This window comes from Solea senegalensis, linkage group LG11 (genome assembly GCF_019176455.1).
Source record: "Solea senegalensis isolate Sse05_10M linkage group LG11, IFAPA_SoseM_1, whole genome shotgun sequence".
In the NCBI taxonomy this organism is placed as follows: domain Eukaryota; kingdom Metazoa; phylum Chordata; class Actinopteri; order Pleuronectiformes; family Soleidae; genus Solea; species Solea senegalensis.
The window spans coordinates 549728-570881 of NC_058031.1; the positions used below are offsets into that span (position 1 = coordinate 549728).

A 21154-nucleotide genomic window follows, 5' to 3' on the forward strand; every position below is an offset into this window, starting at 1 on the left:
CAATATTCTTTCATGTGCATATTGCTCCACATAAACAAAGAAATCATTATTTGCACATTTGAACTTTTCCAATATATGTAATTAATGTATCCACTTTTATGTTTAAGTGCACCCAGGAGTGAAAAACAGTTCATTCAAATACATATTAATGAGTCCATGCACAAATTGCATATTTCTTAGTCATCGCATGTGCAACTTTAAATTATCTTATTGAACAAAAGCTCAATATTTGTTTTAAAATCATTTATTTGAAAAGAAGTCTAAAAGTAAATCAGAGTCTAATCAAGCACAAAGATAAACACTGACAAAGAAAATATAGGTAACCTTAATGAATATATGTACTGCACTGGGCATTCATTCAATATTGTCACGCCTCAGTTCTTTGAATTCATTATTTTTCCATATCTTCAACACATTATCGTTTAAGCAGTGTGTGACTGTGCAATAACTCTTATAACTCTTATATTTACAATATGCTGAAAACAAAAGCGTAGAAACAAAATAACATGGTTATTATTCATGAGTTCAACAAAACAATCACTCATTAGCTCAACATACAATGATGTTCATTGCAGTGGTAAGTGCACAAATACACAAATAAGACCAGAACATGTGAAATGTGTGTCACATCATAATCTCTCTATTATGACATTTGATGGGTGAGGAGAATCAGCAAGCATTATTAGTTAATGTCAATTAAATTGAGCTAACATGACACGTATGCTGTCTTTGTAACACCAATTTTAGTTGTACATTTGGAAATAAACATGTTTAGATAATATTTTAATTGTGCAATCAATTATAATGGAGGAAAGCCATTGTCTCATGTTGACTTCCATACATATGATCCACTCAGTGCTGTCATGCTTCAGGAAGTAAAATAGTAACAATAACAACAACAATAATAATAATAATATTAATAATTATAATAATGAAGTTAATAAACCTCAGTAAAGGGCCCTCCCCCCAGGCCCCCCTTACTTGGGTCCCCAAAGTACCTTGAAATGCCCCTGAATTCCCAAATCCTAAATCCTTGTATTTCCCTATGTGCATTAGTCTCTGTATACAGAATCATTTGTAAATGTTTAGTCTGAAAGAAACAACCCCTATGAAAGGCACATTCAAGGAGTAATGCTGAAACAAGAACAATCTATATAATATAATATAAATTAAAGATATAAGGATAATCAGCAATTTGTCTTGCACTTTGTGAAGTCCACCGAACTCTGTACATTTAACAGTCTATAGGTACTTTTTTACAGTTGAACAGGTTTATGGGTATTTTGACCTCCTGAGTCTACAGAGCTCCAGACGTCATGTCATGTGACTGTGTGTTTACACAGCCATGTTGGCAAGAAAAGCCTCTACACACACGAACAGCGCCAGTGCAGAGTTCACTGTGCACGTTGAATCTGATGTATACCTGATATAACTGAGCCTTGTCGTGACTCCTTTCATGTACACAGCTGGAACAGACACAATACCTGCAGTACTTCATAAGAAACATTGGATTCTGTATCGATATGAAGTCCTTTGCCTGTGGATTCACATCTCTCCATCATCTATGCTCACTTTGAGCACATCTTATGGCTGTGATCCAGCGTCGCCGCCCCTCAGGACCTTTGGTGTTCCAGTGAAAGGGAACTTGCTTGTGGAACAATCTGCCACCTTCACTTTTTATGAACACAAGCGGTGAACAGTTGCCTGGCACATTGCCTGGTATTGCTTATGGATCAATAGATTTAAAAAAATGCGCGCCTTGTATCCATCTGTTGTGTAACTGGATTGATGTCAGCTACTGGAACTCTATGTTATGAAGACAGGTCTTCAAAGGTGTTGTAATGCTATTGACTGAACAGAAATGGTATGGCGGGCGACGGCAGAGCAAAGGAGCAGGTTCTGTTGGCACAGGAGTGGATTGCCTGGGTCCTTAGCCAAAACAAACACAGCCAGTGACCCTTCCTTTTACTAAAATAAGAAAACAAATGTACAATATTAAAGATAAACACAAAGTGTGAAAGGATTCACAACTTCACGACTGTCAAAATAAACTTAGTACATTTAAAGATGAAAGAAAAGAAAATTCCCACATGGAGCTGGAGTCAATAAAAGCACCTCAATCACAGAGGCGTCTGACCCGGGAGTGGATGCTGATTGTATCTGTTTACATTACAGACAGAAGCCAAGTGCTGGTGGATTATCTGCCTCAACCAGTTGGGGCGAGAATCCCAAAGATTATAGCTGTAACACATACAGTATGCACCCATCTACAGGATTCATAAAGACTGATTCAAGGTCTTTTCTGAAAAACAAAACAAAAAAAACAAAAAACAAAACATCCACTCCACCTAATGAAGTCGTATCAACTGATGACCGAACCTTTACAGAACATCAACACTTACAGTATTGACTGTGTTGCACACCATACCCAAGTATGAGGTAGGACTGTGGTATCACAATATTGACAAATAATGATACATCTTTCTTTGCTTATTCTTTTGGTAAAATTACAAGCTATATTTAATTACAAAAATGTTAGATTTAAAGAGCCCAATGGAAACATCTTTAGGGTGAGCCCTAGTTTAGGGTCAGTGACCTTGCACAATGTTTAAAATTGTTTTCTTTAGATTGAAAAGTCAATCAGAATAATTTATACAGGGTTCCCACACCTTGGTAGAAAATTCAAGGATGTTTCAAGCACTTTCCAGGACCAAAACACTGAATGTGCTGACACAGCTTGAGCATCCACTTTTATTGATTTGCAGCACGCTCAGCATCTGGACGAGTGATTGTCCTTGGGATCTTGGTCGAAGTCAGTCTTTGTCATTCTCTTTGGTGAGACAGAGATCTTGGAATTTTCATTTCCCAGACATCATGCCATTTGCTCTCTCTTGCGTAACGTTACTCACTCATTGTTCTGCATGGAATCCCAATTACGACTCGACGTTTGATCTGCGTCGGCCTCGTCTACGTACACCGAGCGATGCAGGCCACGAAACAGCAGTTGCGTCATAACAAACAAGGGAAACATTGACCTAAATATCAAATGAACTTTCAAGGATTTCAAGGACCTGTGGGAACCCGGTTTATAATATGGGAAATTATACACTATCCTGCTGTGTGCTTTAACTGTATTTGGGTTGGTTACTTCACCTAGCCGCTGGTGGCTTGGAGTAGCTTTTTCAATTAGCCACCATAAGATACAATGACCACGTGTGTATGATTGACAAGCAGAAAGAGAGACTGCAGCTCCTGCATGTAAAAGATTGCACTTGCTACTAATGATGACGAAAACAATACTGTCACAGGAGACGTGGCGTCTCATGGCTGCTGCTGGTACTGGCTCTCTGTGGCTGTGTAGAAATCTCCCAGGACGCTCTGCAGGTAGTCAAAGGTGGGACGGTCCTCCGGCTTGTTCTTCCAACACTCCAGCATGATGTCATAGAGTTCCCGGGGCCAGTTTTCCAAGCGCTGCATTCGGCTTCCCTTCTCCAGGAACCGGATCACCTCTGGGTTGGTCATCCCTGGTAAGACAAGACAACATCTTAATGTAAAGACAGATAAACAAATTATGGAGTCACTACAGTTTTTATTACTATGATATGTCATTTTTTTGTTATCACAGTCACATTGTGTCTAATTTAATGAATTAGGGCTGCAATGATAAATCGATTATTAATCGATCACTAAATTAATCAATTACTTAATTTATGAATCAGTTTGAGGTTGTTTTTTTTAAATAATTATAAAAAATGGATGAAATTAATCAAAAGATTAAGCAATTTTGAAAATGATTGCTCACATTGCTGTGCAAAGGTTATGTAATGGATAACGGGACAAAATGGTTGTTCACACACTGCACCTGTTAGGTCCTTGCTTCAGAGACATTCCTGAAAAAAAAGCATGTCTGTATGAAAGCTGGTGTGAATGACTGACGTACCTGGGTATGGTGTGCGTCCATAGCTGATAATCTCAGTCAATAAGACGCCAAAGGACCAGACATCAGATTTGATGGTGAAGGAGCCGTAGTTGATGGCCTCTGGTGCTGTCCATTTGATGGGAAATTTGGCTCCTATTTTTTTTTTTCACACACATTAAATATTAAACATTAAAAATGTAAAGAGTTAAACAAAATGTGACTTTTTTTTTTCAACATCTACTAAAAAAGCAAGCATACAGAATCCCTGAACAAAGTGCAGATTATTTTGTGTCCTAACATTTGAAAAACTGACTCATCATTGGGATTAAACACGTAACACACTTTGTGAATGTTAGACTCAACAGCTGTCCTTCCATTTACTTCCATCAGGGGGCGCATTTCGATAAAGGACACGCACTTAAGCCTTAATCTAGTAACTACAGAAGTTACAGTCTGTTCCAACCTAAGAGTAAATCCCAGACAAGAAAACACTGCACACAGTTTTAAACGAGAGATTATGAAATGTACCAAAGTAGGATCAAGAAGAAACGTCTTTAGAAAAGTTGCTGTTTGATGATCATTGTCTGATAAAGTCACTCTCAGCTTCATGTTACTATTTTTGCCACCGACAGAGCATTTCCCCCTGAACTGAAACAGTAACTGTTCCCATTTCTTCTGTGTCTTAAACACTTCTGCTGACGGTGCCTGGCTCAGCCATGAGAACTGTGTGTGTGTGTGTGTGTGTGTGTGAGAATACCTTCTCTGGCTGTGTACTCGTTGTCTTCGATGATCCGAGCGAGGCCAAAGTCAGCTATTTTGCACACTAATGCTTTGCTGACCAGGATGTTGGCTGCCCTCAGGTCTCTGTGGATGTAGTTCCTCTGCTCGATGTAGGCCATGCCCTCTGCAGTCTACACACACAAAGTCAGTGTGTGAGAGCCAAAACAAGCATTTCTTTACTAAAGACAAACACTCCCCATGCTCTCATGTACTATGGGCATTTTGGGAGTGGAAACAAAACGGTGCTGCTCTTATGTGCAAGTTTGGTTGAAATGAAGTGGTAAAAAAGTTAAAGTGTGACAACCATCCATCCATTTTCTACCACAGGGTCACACCCGGGACAGCAGAGCCGACATCAGGAGATCACGAGGGTATTTTATCGGTGATGTGTCTTGAAAATGCAGCATCTTCTTTAAGTTGCTATGTTTCACCCAACACTGATATAATCAGACATGCGTGAGGATTCAGTCACACCGTGTACCATCTCCTTTGTGATAAGACCAACCTGTCAAACTTATCTCAAACTCACTCACGGCAGGACTGAATTAAATCAGGCGGCTCTAACCTTCTTCCTCTTCCTTCCCCTCTCTGTTCTTTGTATTTAAATGTGAGCATGATAACTCCCTCACTGTCACACTCGTTAATGGGTTCTCATTTTGAAATAGTTGAAATAAACGGGCAGTGTCTGTGGAGGCTGATTGTTGTGGACATGTTGATGCTGATGGCAAAGAAAATAAGTGAATCTCTCTCAAAGCAATGACTCGAATGTGAGGATCCGTTCTGACGAGCTGACGTGCGGAATGAAGGAGTGAGGAATGAAGGGGTGAAAGTAATTCTCACCTGAGCAGAGAAGTCGATGAGCTTGGGGAGAGTGATGCGGTTTCCTTCATCGCTCTTTAAGAAGTCTAATAAACTACCTGCAGACAGTGAGTGATGGACATGGATGTTAAATACTTTGATTTCTTTTGTTCTGTAATTAAGACACACACACACACACACACACACCCTTCTCCATGAACTCAGTGATGATGTAGATGGGCTCCTCCTTGGTGACCACAGCATGCAGTCGGACCAGTTTGTCGTGCTGAATCGACTTCATCAGGTTTGCCTCAGCCATGAAAGCCTCCACAGACATGCTGCCAGGCTTCATGGTCTTCACTGCAACTTTGGTGTGCTTATTGTACGTCGCTGAAAACAAGAGAGCAACGGGCGAATTAGAGAATGAGTTCCAAACCTCCCGTAAGCCTCCGAAACTGGAGTCTACAAACTCACCCATCCAGACTTCTCCAAACTGGCCTGCACCAAGTCTCCTGTCCAGTTTGAGAGAAGATCGAGGGATTTCCCAGGCGTCTTTCTCCCATGGTTTCTCAGGTTTGGGACTCAGACATGCGTTGGTCAGGGTTTGGCAGAGACCATCTCCCTGCTCTGCAATCAGCGGAAAACAGAAGAATCATTGAATCCAAGAACAGGATTGGTTTCACATGCTGTAAATTAGAACCCATTTGTAAGATTTATAATTTGCACGTTTGTTTGTCTTTTTACAGGACACATAGCGGAGTAGCGGCTAGCACTGTTGCCTCACAACAAGAAGGTTGCCTGATTGAATCCCAATTCAACTGAGGGCCTTTCTGTGTGTTTGCATCGTCTCCTGTCCACAGTTCAAAAACATGCAGAGGTCAACTGGATACAATAATCTGACCCTGCGATGGACTTATCTTATTATGAGTTGGGATAAAGCGTTAAGACACAGAACACAACCTTCAAATGTCATCAGCATGTTAATCTTAGACAACCAAAAACCTAGTTTGTGAGGTAACGTGACCTTTGACCCATCAAAGACATGCATGTGTAACTGCAACATAGCAGACCATACTGGTTCCCAACTGTAGGGGGAACCCCAGAGCAAATCCTGCACTGTGTCTGAACTCACTCTTGTAATGGCTGACCAGCTCCTGCAGGGTGCTGAAGGTGATGCGGGGTGAAATGTAGAATCCTCCGTTGTCCAGAGTTCGGATCTTATAATGTTTGACTGATCCGCCGGCCTGGGCGTCCTGGTCCCTCACGGACAGAGAATAGCTGCCTGTGGTAAAGGAGAGAGAAAGAAAGAAAGAAAGAAAGAGAAAGTGAAGTTTCAGCACCAACGTAACCAAAGTTACGTTGTTTTTCAGGTGGAATCTCTGCTTTCAGTAGTTCTTTGTAGCTTCAGGCCTCACTCACCCACGGTGGTCTCACTGTCTCGGATCATGAAGGATCCTACTTTGTTCCCTGGGGCCAGCAGCTGCCGCTCGGCATCTTTCCTGCTCACGCCCTTAAAGAACCACCTTAAAAACAGGAAACGCATGAGTTAGTATGGAATATAATAGTGTTTCTTCTTGTTTAATGTCAGATGGCACCCACTATGATGCATTACTGCCTCCTTTAACCTTACACTACCTTAACTTTAACACACCTCGAGAAGTTCTTGCTGATTTATGGGGCTTTTATGATTATGATTGTGATTGTGATATTTGATGTTTGTTGTACTTTGTTTGTTTGTAACTGTGATGTTTATAAGCAAAATTTCTATTTGCTGGTAATCATCAGCACGGAGAGGTTGAACCATTTCTCCTCCCTTCTGAAGAAAATACACTGATGCCATCGTCACAAATCACAAATTGCACAAAAAGGATCCGGCAACAGATGTGACGCAACAAATCATATTGCCTGAGCCCGGGTATCCCCCCTGCCCCGCTTCCCATGATAGATGAATCATTTCTTGCTCTTTGGTACTTTTTATACTGATCGAAAATATCAAAAATGTAAATAATGTTTAATAATCTTGTTTGATGTTGCCCGCTAGACCAAAACCCCATCCTTCTGTAGAACCACCATTATTGCCAAAGCCAATACTTTTATATTATCGTACATAAGATGAGACAAGATAAAGGTTTTTTTTCTTCTTAAATGTGAATATTTTCAATAATTTCAGTTTGTGTAAAACCAGACATTTGACATCATCATTATACCTCATTTCAACATGTAATGGACCAGACAACTTATCAATTATGTTGAATTATGTAACATTAACATATACGGGGGTGAAATGTTATGTAGTGCATATACATTCACTTGTGTGTGAACTTACTCCTCCAACTCCAGCGTGTCTTTGGCTACATAATTACTGGGGATGTAGCCTTCCTGACCTGTGCTGACTAACATCGCTCTCCACCACTCTCCCATTCTGCACAGACAGAGAGACAGACAGGGAGACAGACAGACACACAGAGAGGAAGAAGAGGAGAAATGTGATAAACCAAACAATGAGGAGAGAATCTTTCCCTCTGCTGATCTTCCACTTACTCCTCCAAGATCTTGAGCTTATCTCCCTTCTTGAAGCCAAGGTCTCCATCGTGAATGGCCTCGTAGTCGAACAGTGCCATGGCTATACTCTCTCCTAATGCAAGGAGGGCAAGACAGAAAGTGTGAGTTTGTGTGTGTGTGTGTGTGTGTGTGTGTGTGTGTGTGAGTTTGTGTGTGTGTGTGTGTGTTGCCCTGCACTTTGACTTCCTTGTACAGTACGAGTGCTAATAATAGCAGTCCAGAGTGAGAGGTTATCGCTCTGTAGTTTCACATGTTGCTGTTGAAGCGGGGCTAGCTCATCTGTGGGGCTGCCCGACACGTGTCCCTGACATGTGAAGAAACTTCAACTGAACTTTCTTGAGAGACGCCTTTGACAACTTTCCACTGCACTTTTCATATTTGCAGTTTTGTCAGTTTTACCCAGCACACAGAGTTCATTAAACCTGCATGTGTGTGGCTTTGAGTCATGTGATAACTGTTGCCAATGCCAGTGCAGGCGAGGGTGCAGTTGACCACATAGAAGAAGAAAAAAATAGTTATGATTGGTTAATTCCAATTCCAAATGATATATGATGAAGTGACTTTAACTTTGTTAACATTTAAAACATCTTAAGTTGATCTTTTTCAGCCTAAAACTCAGGAAACATCAGAGGCTTGAGGTCGGTTGAGCTCAGTTACAGTAAATAATGTGGTGTTGGCTCATTTCAACACTCTAACAAAGGCATAAAGGCAGACTCACAACTCACCGTATGAATTGGACAGAGTTTTGTTCTGAAAAGAGAGAAGGACAGAGACATGTGGTGGTCAGAGAAGACAGTTCTATCAACACTGTATGAGAATATGAACATATTCACTATTGTAAAAGCTACAATAAACAATATTTCTGAATAAACTTTATTCATTTTGGGTTAGGGCCAGGTCCAACACACGTGTGCATGTCCACATCATGTCAGTTTCATCATCCGCCCATTTACGTGATGGTCTGCACGACACCCCCACAAGGACCAATGAAAAGATTGAAAACTAGGGATTGACAGATGTTGCTTTTTTTAAGCCAATATCAATATTATTACTAGTTATTGGACTGATAACACATCATGTTCCATCCAAAATAATTCTATTAAATGATGTGTAAAGTGCATTCTTATGAGCTAAGTGCAAGAAATAATGGCCCAAACTTCAGCAGTGAGAGATTTCACGTCGCGGTCAGCTGTTGGAGAGCAATGGCCTACAGGGGGCGACAGCAGCAGAGCTCACTGTGTAATGTATTATGCAATTACTTCATAAAATCGGTGATCATTAAAATAAAAGGCCGTCCAATAATCTGCACAAATCTCCAGAAACCACAGAAACTTGCTTGAGATCACACGAGGAAGACGAGCAGCACTCAAACGAATACAAGTGGAAATGGAATGTGACACACGCTTGATGCGGTTATGTGTGACAGCGCCCTGATAGCGAGAGAAAAATGCCACCGTTCACGTTTGGTCTGATCCAATTTTGACATAAAAGTGACAATGAATGAGCCATTATGGGACTAAAGCCTCAGTCGTGAGCTCTGTTTACAGCATTCACAGCATTCACATTAACATCATAACTCTGCCTAAATGGCTTTGGACCCCATTGTAAAAGAGAAATTGTGAACGAATGAATAAATTCTACTTTCTTCACTGGAGTGTGAACGAATGCTCAAAGCTGAGGTGTCCTGCAATGGCCTGACGTTTTCTATGAATCTGTGACCAAACAAGAAAGCAAATAAAGACGTTTCTTTTTGTTCATATTTTGACATTTACTTTTCACAGTAAGTCCAAAAACAGGAGGGAGGGAGGAAGGAAGGAAGGAAGAACTCGGTCATATCAGCAGTAAAAATCAGGCCGTGGCCGATGGTTTGCAGTGAGTTTTAAACGTGAGACACGAGGCTGAAAGGACACATGCAGCCCAGGAAGAAACCATAAAGAAATGAAAGTAGTGACTGGACATTGACGAACAGTATTTCAGGTGTTGCTTAATTCTGGACGTTTGATTAGAAGTGGCCTGTTTCAATGTGCTGGTTCTGCTTCTGTCACTTCCTCTTTGTTCACTGAGGGTAGACGAGGTGTTGGCGTCAGCACACAGGAAACAGTAGCCGGGGGAACCGCACTTCAGATGCAGCAGCAATTTAACCCACTGACATCAAACTGTGGTGCATGCAGCGTCATGACTGAAGCCAGTCAATCTCTGTGTCTGTCTTGGACGCAGGTGCACCCAGAGCCGGATGAAATAAATGGACTATACTAGGCAGACTGTATTTTCTGGGCCCCCCTCCATCGATGTTATTTATGAATTGAAATGTGAAACTTACCAAAGTTACTAATAAAAGTTTGAAACTTTGAACTGTGAACTCGATCTGATTTTAAACATTTTACAGACTTTTTGCTCAGGTGTGTTTCTAGAGTTGGTGAAAATGAATGTGCGACACTGTACGTAGCCTCTGTACGTACTGTATGTTTAAACATTTACATTTAAAGGGTTAAATGCAATTTTTTGATTTAATTAAAAGCAATGATACACTTATATACATACATATATATATATATATATATATAATATAAACATGTGGACTTGTGGATAGAATATTCAATTTCTGTCTTTAAACCGTGTGAACCTGACGTGGGTGGATTTTCTTTTCACTTCTTTTTTTTAGGGCGTTTTAAGTGTTTGTGAAGCAACATGCTGTTTATCGGTAACACTTACATTACAGTACAGTTACAACACGGCAACAGTGTCAACCATATTACACCATTTCATTTTCTTGGTAACCACAGGTGAAATTATGAAGTTATGATAATTATTATAACATTTGTGAATCTAAATGTGTTATTTATCGATTTCAAAGCTATTACTATACTATTACCAGAGTCAAACAAACAACTTTTTAAATAAAGCAGTATTTCCCATGATCATGACTGCTAAATGACTGCTCAGTGTTCTGTTACTTACAGCTCTGTTTGCTGAGCTCCCTGTGGTGGGGTCTTTGACGTAGTGGGCCGCCTGCGCTCGGTTCTGCTGCTCATCTCTATCCGTGTCTTTGCTGTGAATCTCGTGCTCCTTCTTTGAGCCCACACAGCCCATGGTGCCTCCTGCAGGACAACAGCGACAGTTAAAGGGACAGTGTGGTTTACTTAACACAAACTTCACTTTTCTGCATCAAAAGGTTATAATGCCACTGACAGGGGTGTCAAACCTGTGGCCCCCAGTCGATGTCCTGTGGCCCTACGCTTCGTAATAATAATAATAAGAAGAAGAATGCATTCGGTTATATTTATCCCATTATTCAATTTATTTAGTGTATATAGTGTTTTAATCATGGTTTTCTTGTCATCATGTATATATCATGTATGTGTGTATATATACACATATATGTATATATACATATACGTATATACGTATACATATATATGTATATAATGTAAGTGGTCAATACTGAAATAACACATCAAACTAAAATAGCAAGAACGTATTCTCACGTCTCTTCAGCTGAAATCTATTCTCAGTCAGTTAATGATAATAATAATTACAGATTCAGGTTCACTAACCTAAATTGCTATGGCAACAGCTTTGGTGCTCAGACAAACATAAACAAGTCACGTACACGTCAAAGCATCATCGATCGATTATTATTAGATTTATAAGTGACAAGTCAATAACTGCTATTTATTGAATACAATAGGATTTGAATGCTTAATAATGACCTCATGTCTTCCTCTTCCTCTAACTGACTATAAATATAATCAAAACACAAATATAAAAGAAAACAAGTTTAAAAAGGACTTCTTCAGTCGTTTATATTTACTCTGCAATTATTCTGCAAACACATTTTTATAGACACACGATATGCAGATACTTTGCCAATAAATCAGCCTTTAATAAAAAGTACATATTTATTATTAATTCATTGTTTATCTCTCTGTGTGTTTTCCTCAGATTTAGCTTCTTATCAAACATTTATTAATCCTACAGTGTTTAGATTATATAGATTCTGACTTGTTTTCCACACACAACAGAGACGTGGCACCTCCATAAATGTCTCTACAAATGGGCAGAGACGGTGTCAAAATGGAATATCACATGATGGCGTTAGATATTGATGGTCACGGGGGGGAAGGGTGACCGAAACAAAGACACCTTATAGCTGCTTATGTAATCTCTCCATCATTCCTGATCATTACAGCCATCAAGATATTCCAAGAATGAGCTCCTGGGGACTATAAAATAATATTAGAACACAAATTCCTCTTTTTTGTGTCTGTACTATTTAGTGAATACGCAAATGTGTGTGTGTGTGTGTGTGTGCAGTTTGAGTGAGAACAAAGAGGGAACTGTGTTTACAGACCGTCTGTGTTTTATACCACATGTTTGTTCACATAGTTACAGAGAACAGATGATAATTATACTTTGAATCATATCTCTCAGCTCAGATCATCACAAACAAACAAACAAACAAACAAACAAAGTCGATGATTTTTGAGACCAAACTCTGTCTTTACCATCAGTGCAATGGAAAATGTTTCATTTCAACATTGAGACACAGGAAGTTCCTGAGGTCAAAGCTGGTGGTGTTACTGTAGCTCTTTGCTTCCTTTTTCTTCTCTGGTGCTCGACCATGTTCCTCTTTAGATGTCTAATCAAAGAAGCTCAGGTTTCCCTCTCTATTTAAATCCCTGTCCACTCTTCAGCAAAGACAAGACACAAGAAAACCTGAGGGTGACGGTGGTGCAGCTGTCTGTCGCCTGCTTTCCGTTAGAAGGTTTTATTTTCCCCTGCCGTTAACGAATATTAGGAGCTTGTCTAATGAAAACCGTGTGTACTTATACAGTATAAATACACGCGGTTTTGTGTACTGCCTTTCTTTTAAACAAAAACAAAAGAGCAAAGAGCAATGTAGCGACCGAGCTAATGTCACCTCCTTGTCCACACCGGCCATGACATTAGCGGCGATTAGCTAACATTAGCAAGCTAGCGTCAACTACTAAGTAACAAAGTATAGTAACAAGTAACAAGTAACAAGTAACAAGTAAAGTATGTTGCTTTCCATTTACAGCGGAGGTTGAAAGTCAGAACTGGGACTTTTTTGAAATAAAAAAAATAAAACAAAACAAAACAAAACATGGACACAAATGTATCTCAGGCTAGCCATTGTTAGCAACACCAGTAAATAAACCTGGCTTTACAAGGTATTTAGTGCATAAAAGCAGCGTAGCAACATGTCCACAGGTAGAAATTGAACGTGCACAGCTGTTTTTTACTGTGACACAAATAACACAGAAGTGTGTTTTAAATATATATATATAGACATATATATACATATATAGACATATATATATATATATGTATTTAACTACTGGGAAATTTGAACTTCCGTCCACAACTGTACTGTAACTATAAGTCTGAGTCCTGGTTCACCAGTGTCAGCATCACACATGACACACACACACAGTTCCCAGCAAAAACAGAGAGAGAAATGATTATTTTGCATAATTATATTCCGACAACTTTAAAGAAAGAAAAAAAAAAGAATGATGACAGAGATTTAATGCCGACTGCAGCATGTTTGTTCCCTGCTTCTTGAGGATGTGAAAACATGAATGTGTGAGAAATGATTTGTTGATAATGATATTGACCTTCTACCAGCACAATGAAGCAGATATGAGCCGATACAATACTCAATATCAGGGAATTCCAGAATCTGATGCTTCACAAGATGTAAATCAAATGAAGCAACAGTGTTTCAGCTGAATACTGTCATACTGTAGTTCTGAAAGTGTATCGTGATGTCGGTATCAGACACTAAATACCTAAAACTGACACATGTTATAGTTTCAGTGTCCAGGCTGAAACTGAAGTCAGTGTGAACCAAGCGTTGCACATGGTTTCAGCACAAAGTCCCATTGAGATGCTGCTGTGACTGGACTGTCTTTCTTCAGTGATGGAGCTGAGCCACAGGTGCTCACACCTCACACCTCCAGCAGTGAAGTTCTCATGTGTCTTCAGTCTTACAGTGAAGTGGCATTACACAGGATTTTCTAGAACGGTAAGAACGGTAGTTTTATGTCAACGTCAGCAGGTTTCCTGACGCTCCTTCTTGAGCATGTGAAAAATATGAATTTGTGAGAAATGATGATGATGTTTGTTCCTCTTGATGTGACTCAAAATGAGGCGTGTTAATGTTGTCCATGCTGTGTGCTGTCGGGAGTCTCTGGAGTCACTTTTTTACCACAATGACGTCACGTTGTATCGTTACCAACTCTGTTTCTATTAAATCTGAATATTCAGTCCTGTTAAAGAACCGATCAGGTCACACATGCTGCTCCTGAGCTTCAGTGTGCAGATATTTATACGCACATTACACAGTTGATAAAGGGTTATTTCACACTCTTTTGTTTTTTGCTTTCTGGCAATCAGGAAGTGCATGCAGCCACAGTTAAACTTAAATGGAGCCAACAGCTCTTGAAAAGCTCTAATGCTGGTGATAGATGCAAATCTGTACAGGTTTATGTAACATAATGTGTCTTATACATTTAGGAATAAACAACGGGCTTTAGTGCTGGTGTATGGAGTTACCATATCACCTGATTAAAACTACCACCTGGATGAACCAGTGTCTACACAGACACGATTAAAACCACGACGTAATGTCACAGCAGTTTAACGAGGAGATTGTTAGGGTCTCTATTTTCATCATGTGGTAGAACATGATGACACCCTATGAGAGATATTTACATCAGCACGTCTTCAGGTTAGAATCCCCCTGAGTACGTCGACGCGCACTCTTGAATTGATCGGCCTGAGAATTCCTGGGAAAATGTCCTTGCAATTCTCACCAAAAAGTCCATTAGTTTGATCAAGTTTCCATGTCTTTGTACATGTTACATGTAACAGTCAACATTTGACTTGCCTGCTGTTTGCAAACTACTAGCAGCATTTCAGTTTCATACAGAGAATGCAGAACAACATGATATATATATATCTCTGTGTGTCTATATATATATATATATATGTACTTCATAAATACTGCTCAGACTACAGGCTCTTCTCTCAAACTGGACACACTGAGGCTTGAATGACGTAAAGGCTCAGTTCACAAAGATCAGAGTCAGTAACAAAATGCAAATGAATACTGGAAACACCTGCTGGTGCAGTCAAATCTTCAGGACAAAGCGGCCACAGTTTCAGCTTCGGCTCATATGGACAACCGGGGCCCGAACCCGTGTCTTCTCGCTGCACGGCAAGAGTGCTAACCACTATACCACCGTGTGACCTGTGAGCAATTTATAAATAAGTTAAATTGAGATATCATAGACTTAAGCTAGAAACTACAGTGTGAGCCTTTTGATAAGAGACTAACATCTGCATTTCTTTGTGTCCCTGCTGGCGACACACTTTAAAGGTGCAATGTGTAGAATTTAGGAGAATTTTTTAGAGAATTTAAATTGATAAAATACACTAAGTTCTTTCCATCTTTATCCTTCCAATTTGTTCTTCTTCTTCTTCAGATGTGAGTTGTGTTTGCTGCTGAACTGAGCGTGCACCTGTGATGAACCACCCAGACCATTTTCTTCACTATTTTAATTATTTACACATTTTTTTTCCCACAAATGCAGTGTGTGGATATTTTCTAACATTTTATATTAAAATGAAATGTTATTTCCTATCACAGGAAGGTGATTTTTAGTCCAGTAAGTGAGACACACCCGGTCAGCCAAGCATGAACGCTTCTCCTCTCAGAAAGAAAAGTTCACAGTTCAACTAAAATAAAACATAACCGTGTTCTCATCGTGTGTGTGTGTGTGTGGATTATTAACTTCTATCAAGAATAAAGTAATTCTCCCTGAGGCAATTCACGAGCAACAACTTCCAAATCTCTAAGCAACTACTGTTATTGATTAACCTATTATATACAAATCCACATTATTCCAATTATAAAACTACCCGTCCATTTGTTTCTATGCCAGTTTTATAGTTTATAATAGCAATATAATGGTTAATACACTGATGATGATGCACTGTGAAACTAACACACACGTGTTGGCACAGATTATCTTCCGAGGACACTGACTTACTTCCTGTGGACAGCACTGAACCAAACCTAACTGCTACCAGTAACCACATGTCTCATCATAATTGACACCTTGCCTCAAACCTTAACCAGAGCCTCACAGACGAGGATCTGTCTCATTAGGACAGCCTGGTCCTAATGAGACAGATCATCCTGGACAGACAATCACAAAATGGTGCACGCTTCCTTCCTGTGGTTTATAACTTGTTGGTTTTTTTTGTCTCTCACAAAATTGTATGGACAAGCAGAGCCTTTATCAGGTCCTGTGAGTGCGCGCACACACACACACACACGCACACACACACACACAGTTTCCTCTTTGACATCCTTGGACACTTTTCTTCACCATGTCCTCACAGGATGCTCCACTTACCGCTCTCTGTTTAACCGGTCACTCCGACTCTTCCTTTCTGCGGCTGCTGCGTGTGATCTTCGAGGTTTGGATGACTGTGTGCCAAGAATATGTCCTCATGTCCCTCATGTGTCTCTCATCCTCTTCACTCCGCGTCTCTCTGTGCAGATGTGGAGCGAGCGGCGCAGCGCAGCGCACTGGAGGCGCAGGAGGAAGCTGGTGCTGAGCGCGCGTGTGACTGACAGAGGAAAGAGGAACAAACTCACACCAATAGCACTCTTGGTTTCACTCACACAGACCACCCCCAACCCACACGCGCACACACACACACACGCACACGCCACACACACACACACGCACACGCACACACACACAGCTGCTGGGAGAGTAGAAAACTACCAGATTAATGACAAGTGCAGAGACATCATGCTCAGGGACAACTGTCCAACACACACACACAAGCAATGCTACCACTACTTCAGCCACTACTACAATAACAACAACAATAATAACAACAACACTACTACAATAACAACAACAATAATAACAAAAACAATAATAACAACAACAACAACAACAACAATAATAACAACAATAGTAATAATGTTAATAATAATAATAACAACAACAATAGTAATAATAATAATACCAATAATAATAACAACAACAACAACAATAATAATAATAATAATAACAATGACAATGTCTTCTTCTTGGTTTTGATTCTCAATGTTTAAAGTTAATTCTAAAACTTGCAATTCAAAAGTGTATATATTCATTTTCACTGACCTCATGGCACAAACTTTACAGCCCATCAGAGGGTCACGACCCCCCACTTGAAAACCACTGAACTCAAGAAAGCACTCAGAGAATGCTAACATCTGTCGCCACCAACAATCAAATCATGAAACGTCATCGTTCAATTCGATTAATTCATTAATTGAATATTTTGACATTTAACGACGATGCAAATGTCATGTTATTAAAAATGTTAAATGTTAAAACCTGTTATAAATAAAGGTTAGATAAAGCCCGTGGCCAAGTGGAAAGGGAACTTGACTTGTCGCCGGTTCAAATCCCCACCCGGCCAAAAGAGGGCTGGGGTACCCCTGAGCAAGGTACCTAACAACAATGCTCCCCAGGCACTACTCAGTGTGGCAGCCCACTGCTCCTTATTCTAGGATGGGTCAAATGCAGAGGAATACTTTCCCTAAGGGGATTAATAAAATTCAATTCTTACACTGATACACAAACATCATTTAAATACGTGATCCATCATGAGGTTGTGTCCATGGGCGGACGTGACTCATTTCCATAGTGTGTAGGGCGTGTATTCAAATGAGACTATCATGACAGCTATCATGGAAGGCAGGCAGTGTGTGTGTGTGTGTGTGTGTGTGTGTGTGTGTGTGTGTGTGTGTGTGTGTGTGTGTGTGTGTGTGTGTGTGTGTGTGTGTGTGTGTGTGTGCAAATGCGTGTGTGTGTGTGTGTGTGTGTGTGTGTGTGTGTGTGTGTGTGTGTGTGTGTGTGCGTGTGTGTGTGCGTGTGCGCCTCTTCCGCTCTAATCCTTAATCAACCGTCGGGATTAGAAAACGAGCTTCACTCTGAAACTCTGCGAAGGCTGTGGTTGATGATGAAGATGAAGAGCTGAGGATGAGAGAGAGAGAGGAACGAGATCAGAGGAACAAAGACGAGGAAGGTCGAGTGCAAATGTTTACAAGTGTGTGTGCGTGTGTGTGTGTGTGTGCGTGTGTGTGTGTGTGTGTGTGTGTGTGTGTGTGGCGTGTGTGTGTGTGTGTGTGTGTGTGTGTGTGTGTGCGTGTGTGTGTGTGGACACAATGTCTCTTTCACTCAGACACCTTAGTGGTGCATTTTATTCAAACTTCAGGAGGAAATGACTTTGTTATTAACCACAGATCTGAGTGTATTGTAATTATGAACAGCTGGTGTGACTCACACACAGTGACCTGTACTCATAATCTTTATTTCACCATTAAAGGTTTTAGCCATATTTAGCAGACTGGAGACACATTCAGTGGATTTGTGTCACTTAGATTAATCCAGATGAAGGATTTCTAACACCAGCACAAAGTCACAAAGTGACTCATCAGAGCTCACTGTGAGAGGCAGCTGTCAATCAACATCAATGACTCTGTCTATGGGCTTTGGTACAGGAGATTGAGTGGTTAGAATAAAACCTTTTATTTGTCTGTGTATTTGCTGCTGCACCTGAGCTTTAACTTTCTCAATGGCCTTGATTTAAATCAACATTTCTTTTATTCTATTATTGGATAGTGTGTTTCATTTCTTCTTTTGCTGCGTGACAGTTATATTTGTTCCTATCATGATTGTAATTTCCCATATTGTTCTGCTGCTTTGTGGCCAGGTCTCTCGGGTTAAAGAGATTTTAATCTCAATGAATCTTTACCTGCAGGTTTAACCCTTAGTGCTTACGAGGCACGGATCTATGCCGCAGGTGGACCCATGGTGAATTGCTGTGGGAAGAATACACAACTCCTTATATGGACATTGTGTGGGTGTGTTTTTATAGGTCACACAATCAGTCAAAGGTCTGAATCATTTTATATCACATTTTGAGTCGTGATATAAAGTCGCAATAATTAGAGAGTTTTTTCTTTTCTTTGTGAAAGTGAACTTTGAACTGTGACGTCATTTTAAACATTTACAGCACTTTTTGCTCAGGTGTGTTTATGTAGTTGGTGAAAATGAATGTTTTGCCTAGATAATAAAAAAAGAATACAAAGACACTCTACAGTATATTGCACATTCTTACAGCCTCTGTATCTACTGTATGTTTAAACATAGTAATAGAAAAGAAGCAGCTGAAATGCTCTGTGTTCTAAGGATTAAATAAAGGATGAACTGTGTATGTGGATGTTAAAAGTGCCAAATGTCACCCCAAAAACCTGAGGACTGCGTTATTTTACAAATGTTGACATGATGTTTGAAGCCAGTTGGTAAAAGCTTAGTATATATATATCTAATATATTAATATATAACATATAATATATATATATAAGTCCCAAAACTCTTCCAGGCTGAACTCACCACAGAGGCGACTGATTTAATCAGTGAATGATGTTTGCTTTCCCGTTACAGTGACGATATCACATCACATGACAACACCACAGACTTTTCCATGGTCTTTACATCACAACACCACGGTTTTTCTACCATGTCCCAAGCGACGTGTTTCAGACACACTGGGTTACTTCTGTTTCCCAGAACACTCATCAGAGCTGTGTGTGTGTGTGTGTGTGTGTGTGTGCGCGTGTGTGTGTGTGTGTGTGTGCGTGTGCGTGTGTGTGTGTGGTAAATGTGCACGAAACATAAAGCAACAACCACGGGAGCAACATTCAACAATGGACATTTATTTCAGCATCAGACGAAGTGCATGCACACACACACACACACACACACGCACACACACAGCAGTGTGTACACATCTGATACAAGCACACATGACGTTCAGCTTATAAACAGTCACAGGGAGTGGGCTAACATTAACCCGTCACTAAATGGACTTAAATGAAATAAAGAGACAGTTGGAATCAATATAACTTCACACATATTAGCATTTGTCAACACACACACACACACACACACACACACACACACACACGGGAGTAAAAAGTGCAACATTTTAAGGAGGAAATAAAGGAAAATTTCAGGAAGGAAAATGTTCGATTTTAAGTAAACATTGGCTGATTCTGCAGGTTAATTGGGGCATTTTCATAAAAAAATAAAATAAAAAATGAATATACATTGTTATACACTCAGACAAAATGGACCTTACAGTGCTGCATCATCAACGGACCGGTTACATAACCGACTTCATGACCCGCCTCCATTTTTTTCTCTTTTCTCCAGCTTATCACGAGCCGCCACAGCTGTGAGTGGAAAGTTAACGCTTGCAAAATGTGTGCATTCTGAAAAAAAAAGGGGAAGAGGAACATGCTTCGCTCTCTCTCTGCCTCCTTTTTTTAGGTCACTTAAGAGAGAAAGGGTGAGACCATGAGTGAGGGTGAGGGGTGGAGGCATAAAATAGCCGCGCAGTGACAGGGAGTGCCGGGAAAGTAAGATAACTATAAATACTACAGTAGTAGTATAGATCCGTGTATGATGAGTGCGGATTGAGGCGTTTGTGGAACAATAATTGATTTGAAATGTGAGGTCAAGTTAGTTGTTGGTCTTGAAATGTCCCGTTCTTTCAGAACAATGATGATAGTGCTGTGAAGACGTTTTAACAAACCAATATCAGAGTTCAAATTTCAACCTTAAAACACATTTGACTGCAAAATATACAAAATCGCAGTCCATCATACTGTCTGAAGTAATTACCATGAGGTCCAACAGAGGGCGCTGCTTGGGCTTACGTCTACTTTAACATTCCAGTGATGTTACATCATTTTTCATGGGACACATAATCCTAACAAGAACACCAAAGAGAATCGTTCTGGAGCCAAGAGTCAGGAACTTATGGCCCTTTTCCACTCTTGTCCCCGGTCGCCTCGACTCGCCACAGTAGGGTTTAGGTTGGTTTTCCACTATAAAAAAGTACCTACTCAACATGGGCGGAGTCATCACTGCATGAAACTGCGGTGACTTTGTTTTACACACACACACACACACAAATGAGTGACTAGTG

General features: G+C 40.2%; 1 protein-coding gene across 1 annotated transcript; it reads right to left on the reverse strand.

The window, feature by feature from the left end:
* Nucleotides 1-228: 228 nt before the first annotated feature.
* Nucleotides 229-16727, reverse strand: hck (HCK proto-oncogene, Src family tyrosine kinase). Its single transcript, XM_044038810.1, has 13 exons — nucleotides 16507-16727; nucleotides 11018-11157; nucleotides 8785-8809; nucleotides 8039-8132; nucleotides 7824-7919; nucleotides 6917-7020; nucleotides 6630-6779; nucleotides 5972-6124; nucleotides 5705-5887; nucleotides 5540-5616; nucleotides 4677-4830; nucleotides 3941-4072; nucleotides 229-3524 (listed from the first exon to the last, which is right to left on the reverse strand). The coding sequence occupies exons 2-13, from the start codon at nucleotides 11147-11149 to the stop codon at nucleotides 3322-3324; spliced, it is 1503 nt and encodes a 500-aa protein (XP_043894745.1). The 5' UTR covers nucleotides 11150-11157; nucleotides 16507-16727; the 3' UTR covers nucleotides 229-3321.
* Nucleotides 16728-21154: the final 4427 nt, after the last annotated feature.

Coding starts and splice junctions, on each gene's coding strand:
- hck (XM_044038810.1), bottom strand. CDS start 11,149: ATGGGCTGTGTGGGCTCAAAGAAGGAGCACGAGATTCACAGCAAAGAC. Junction 8,810..11,017: donor GGAGCTCAGCAAACAGAGCT/GTAAGTAACAGA, acceptor CTCTCTTTTCAG/AACAAAACTCTGTCCAATTC. Junction 6,780..6,916: donor AGACAGTGAGACCACCGTGG/GTGAGTGAGGCC, acceptor CCTTTACCACAG/GCAGCTATTCTCTGTCCGTG.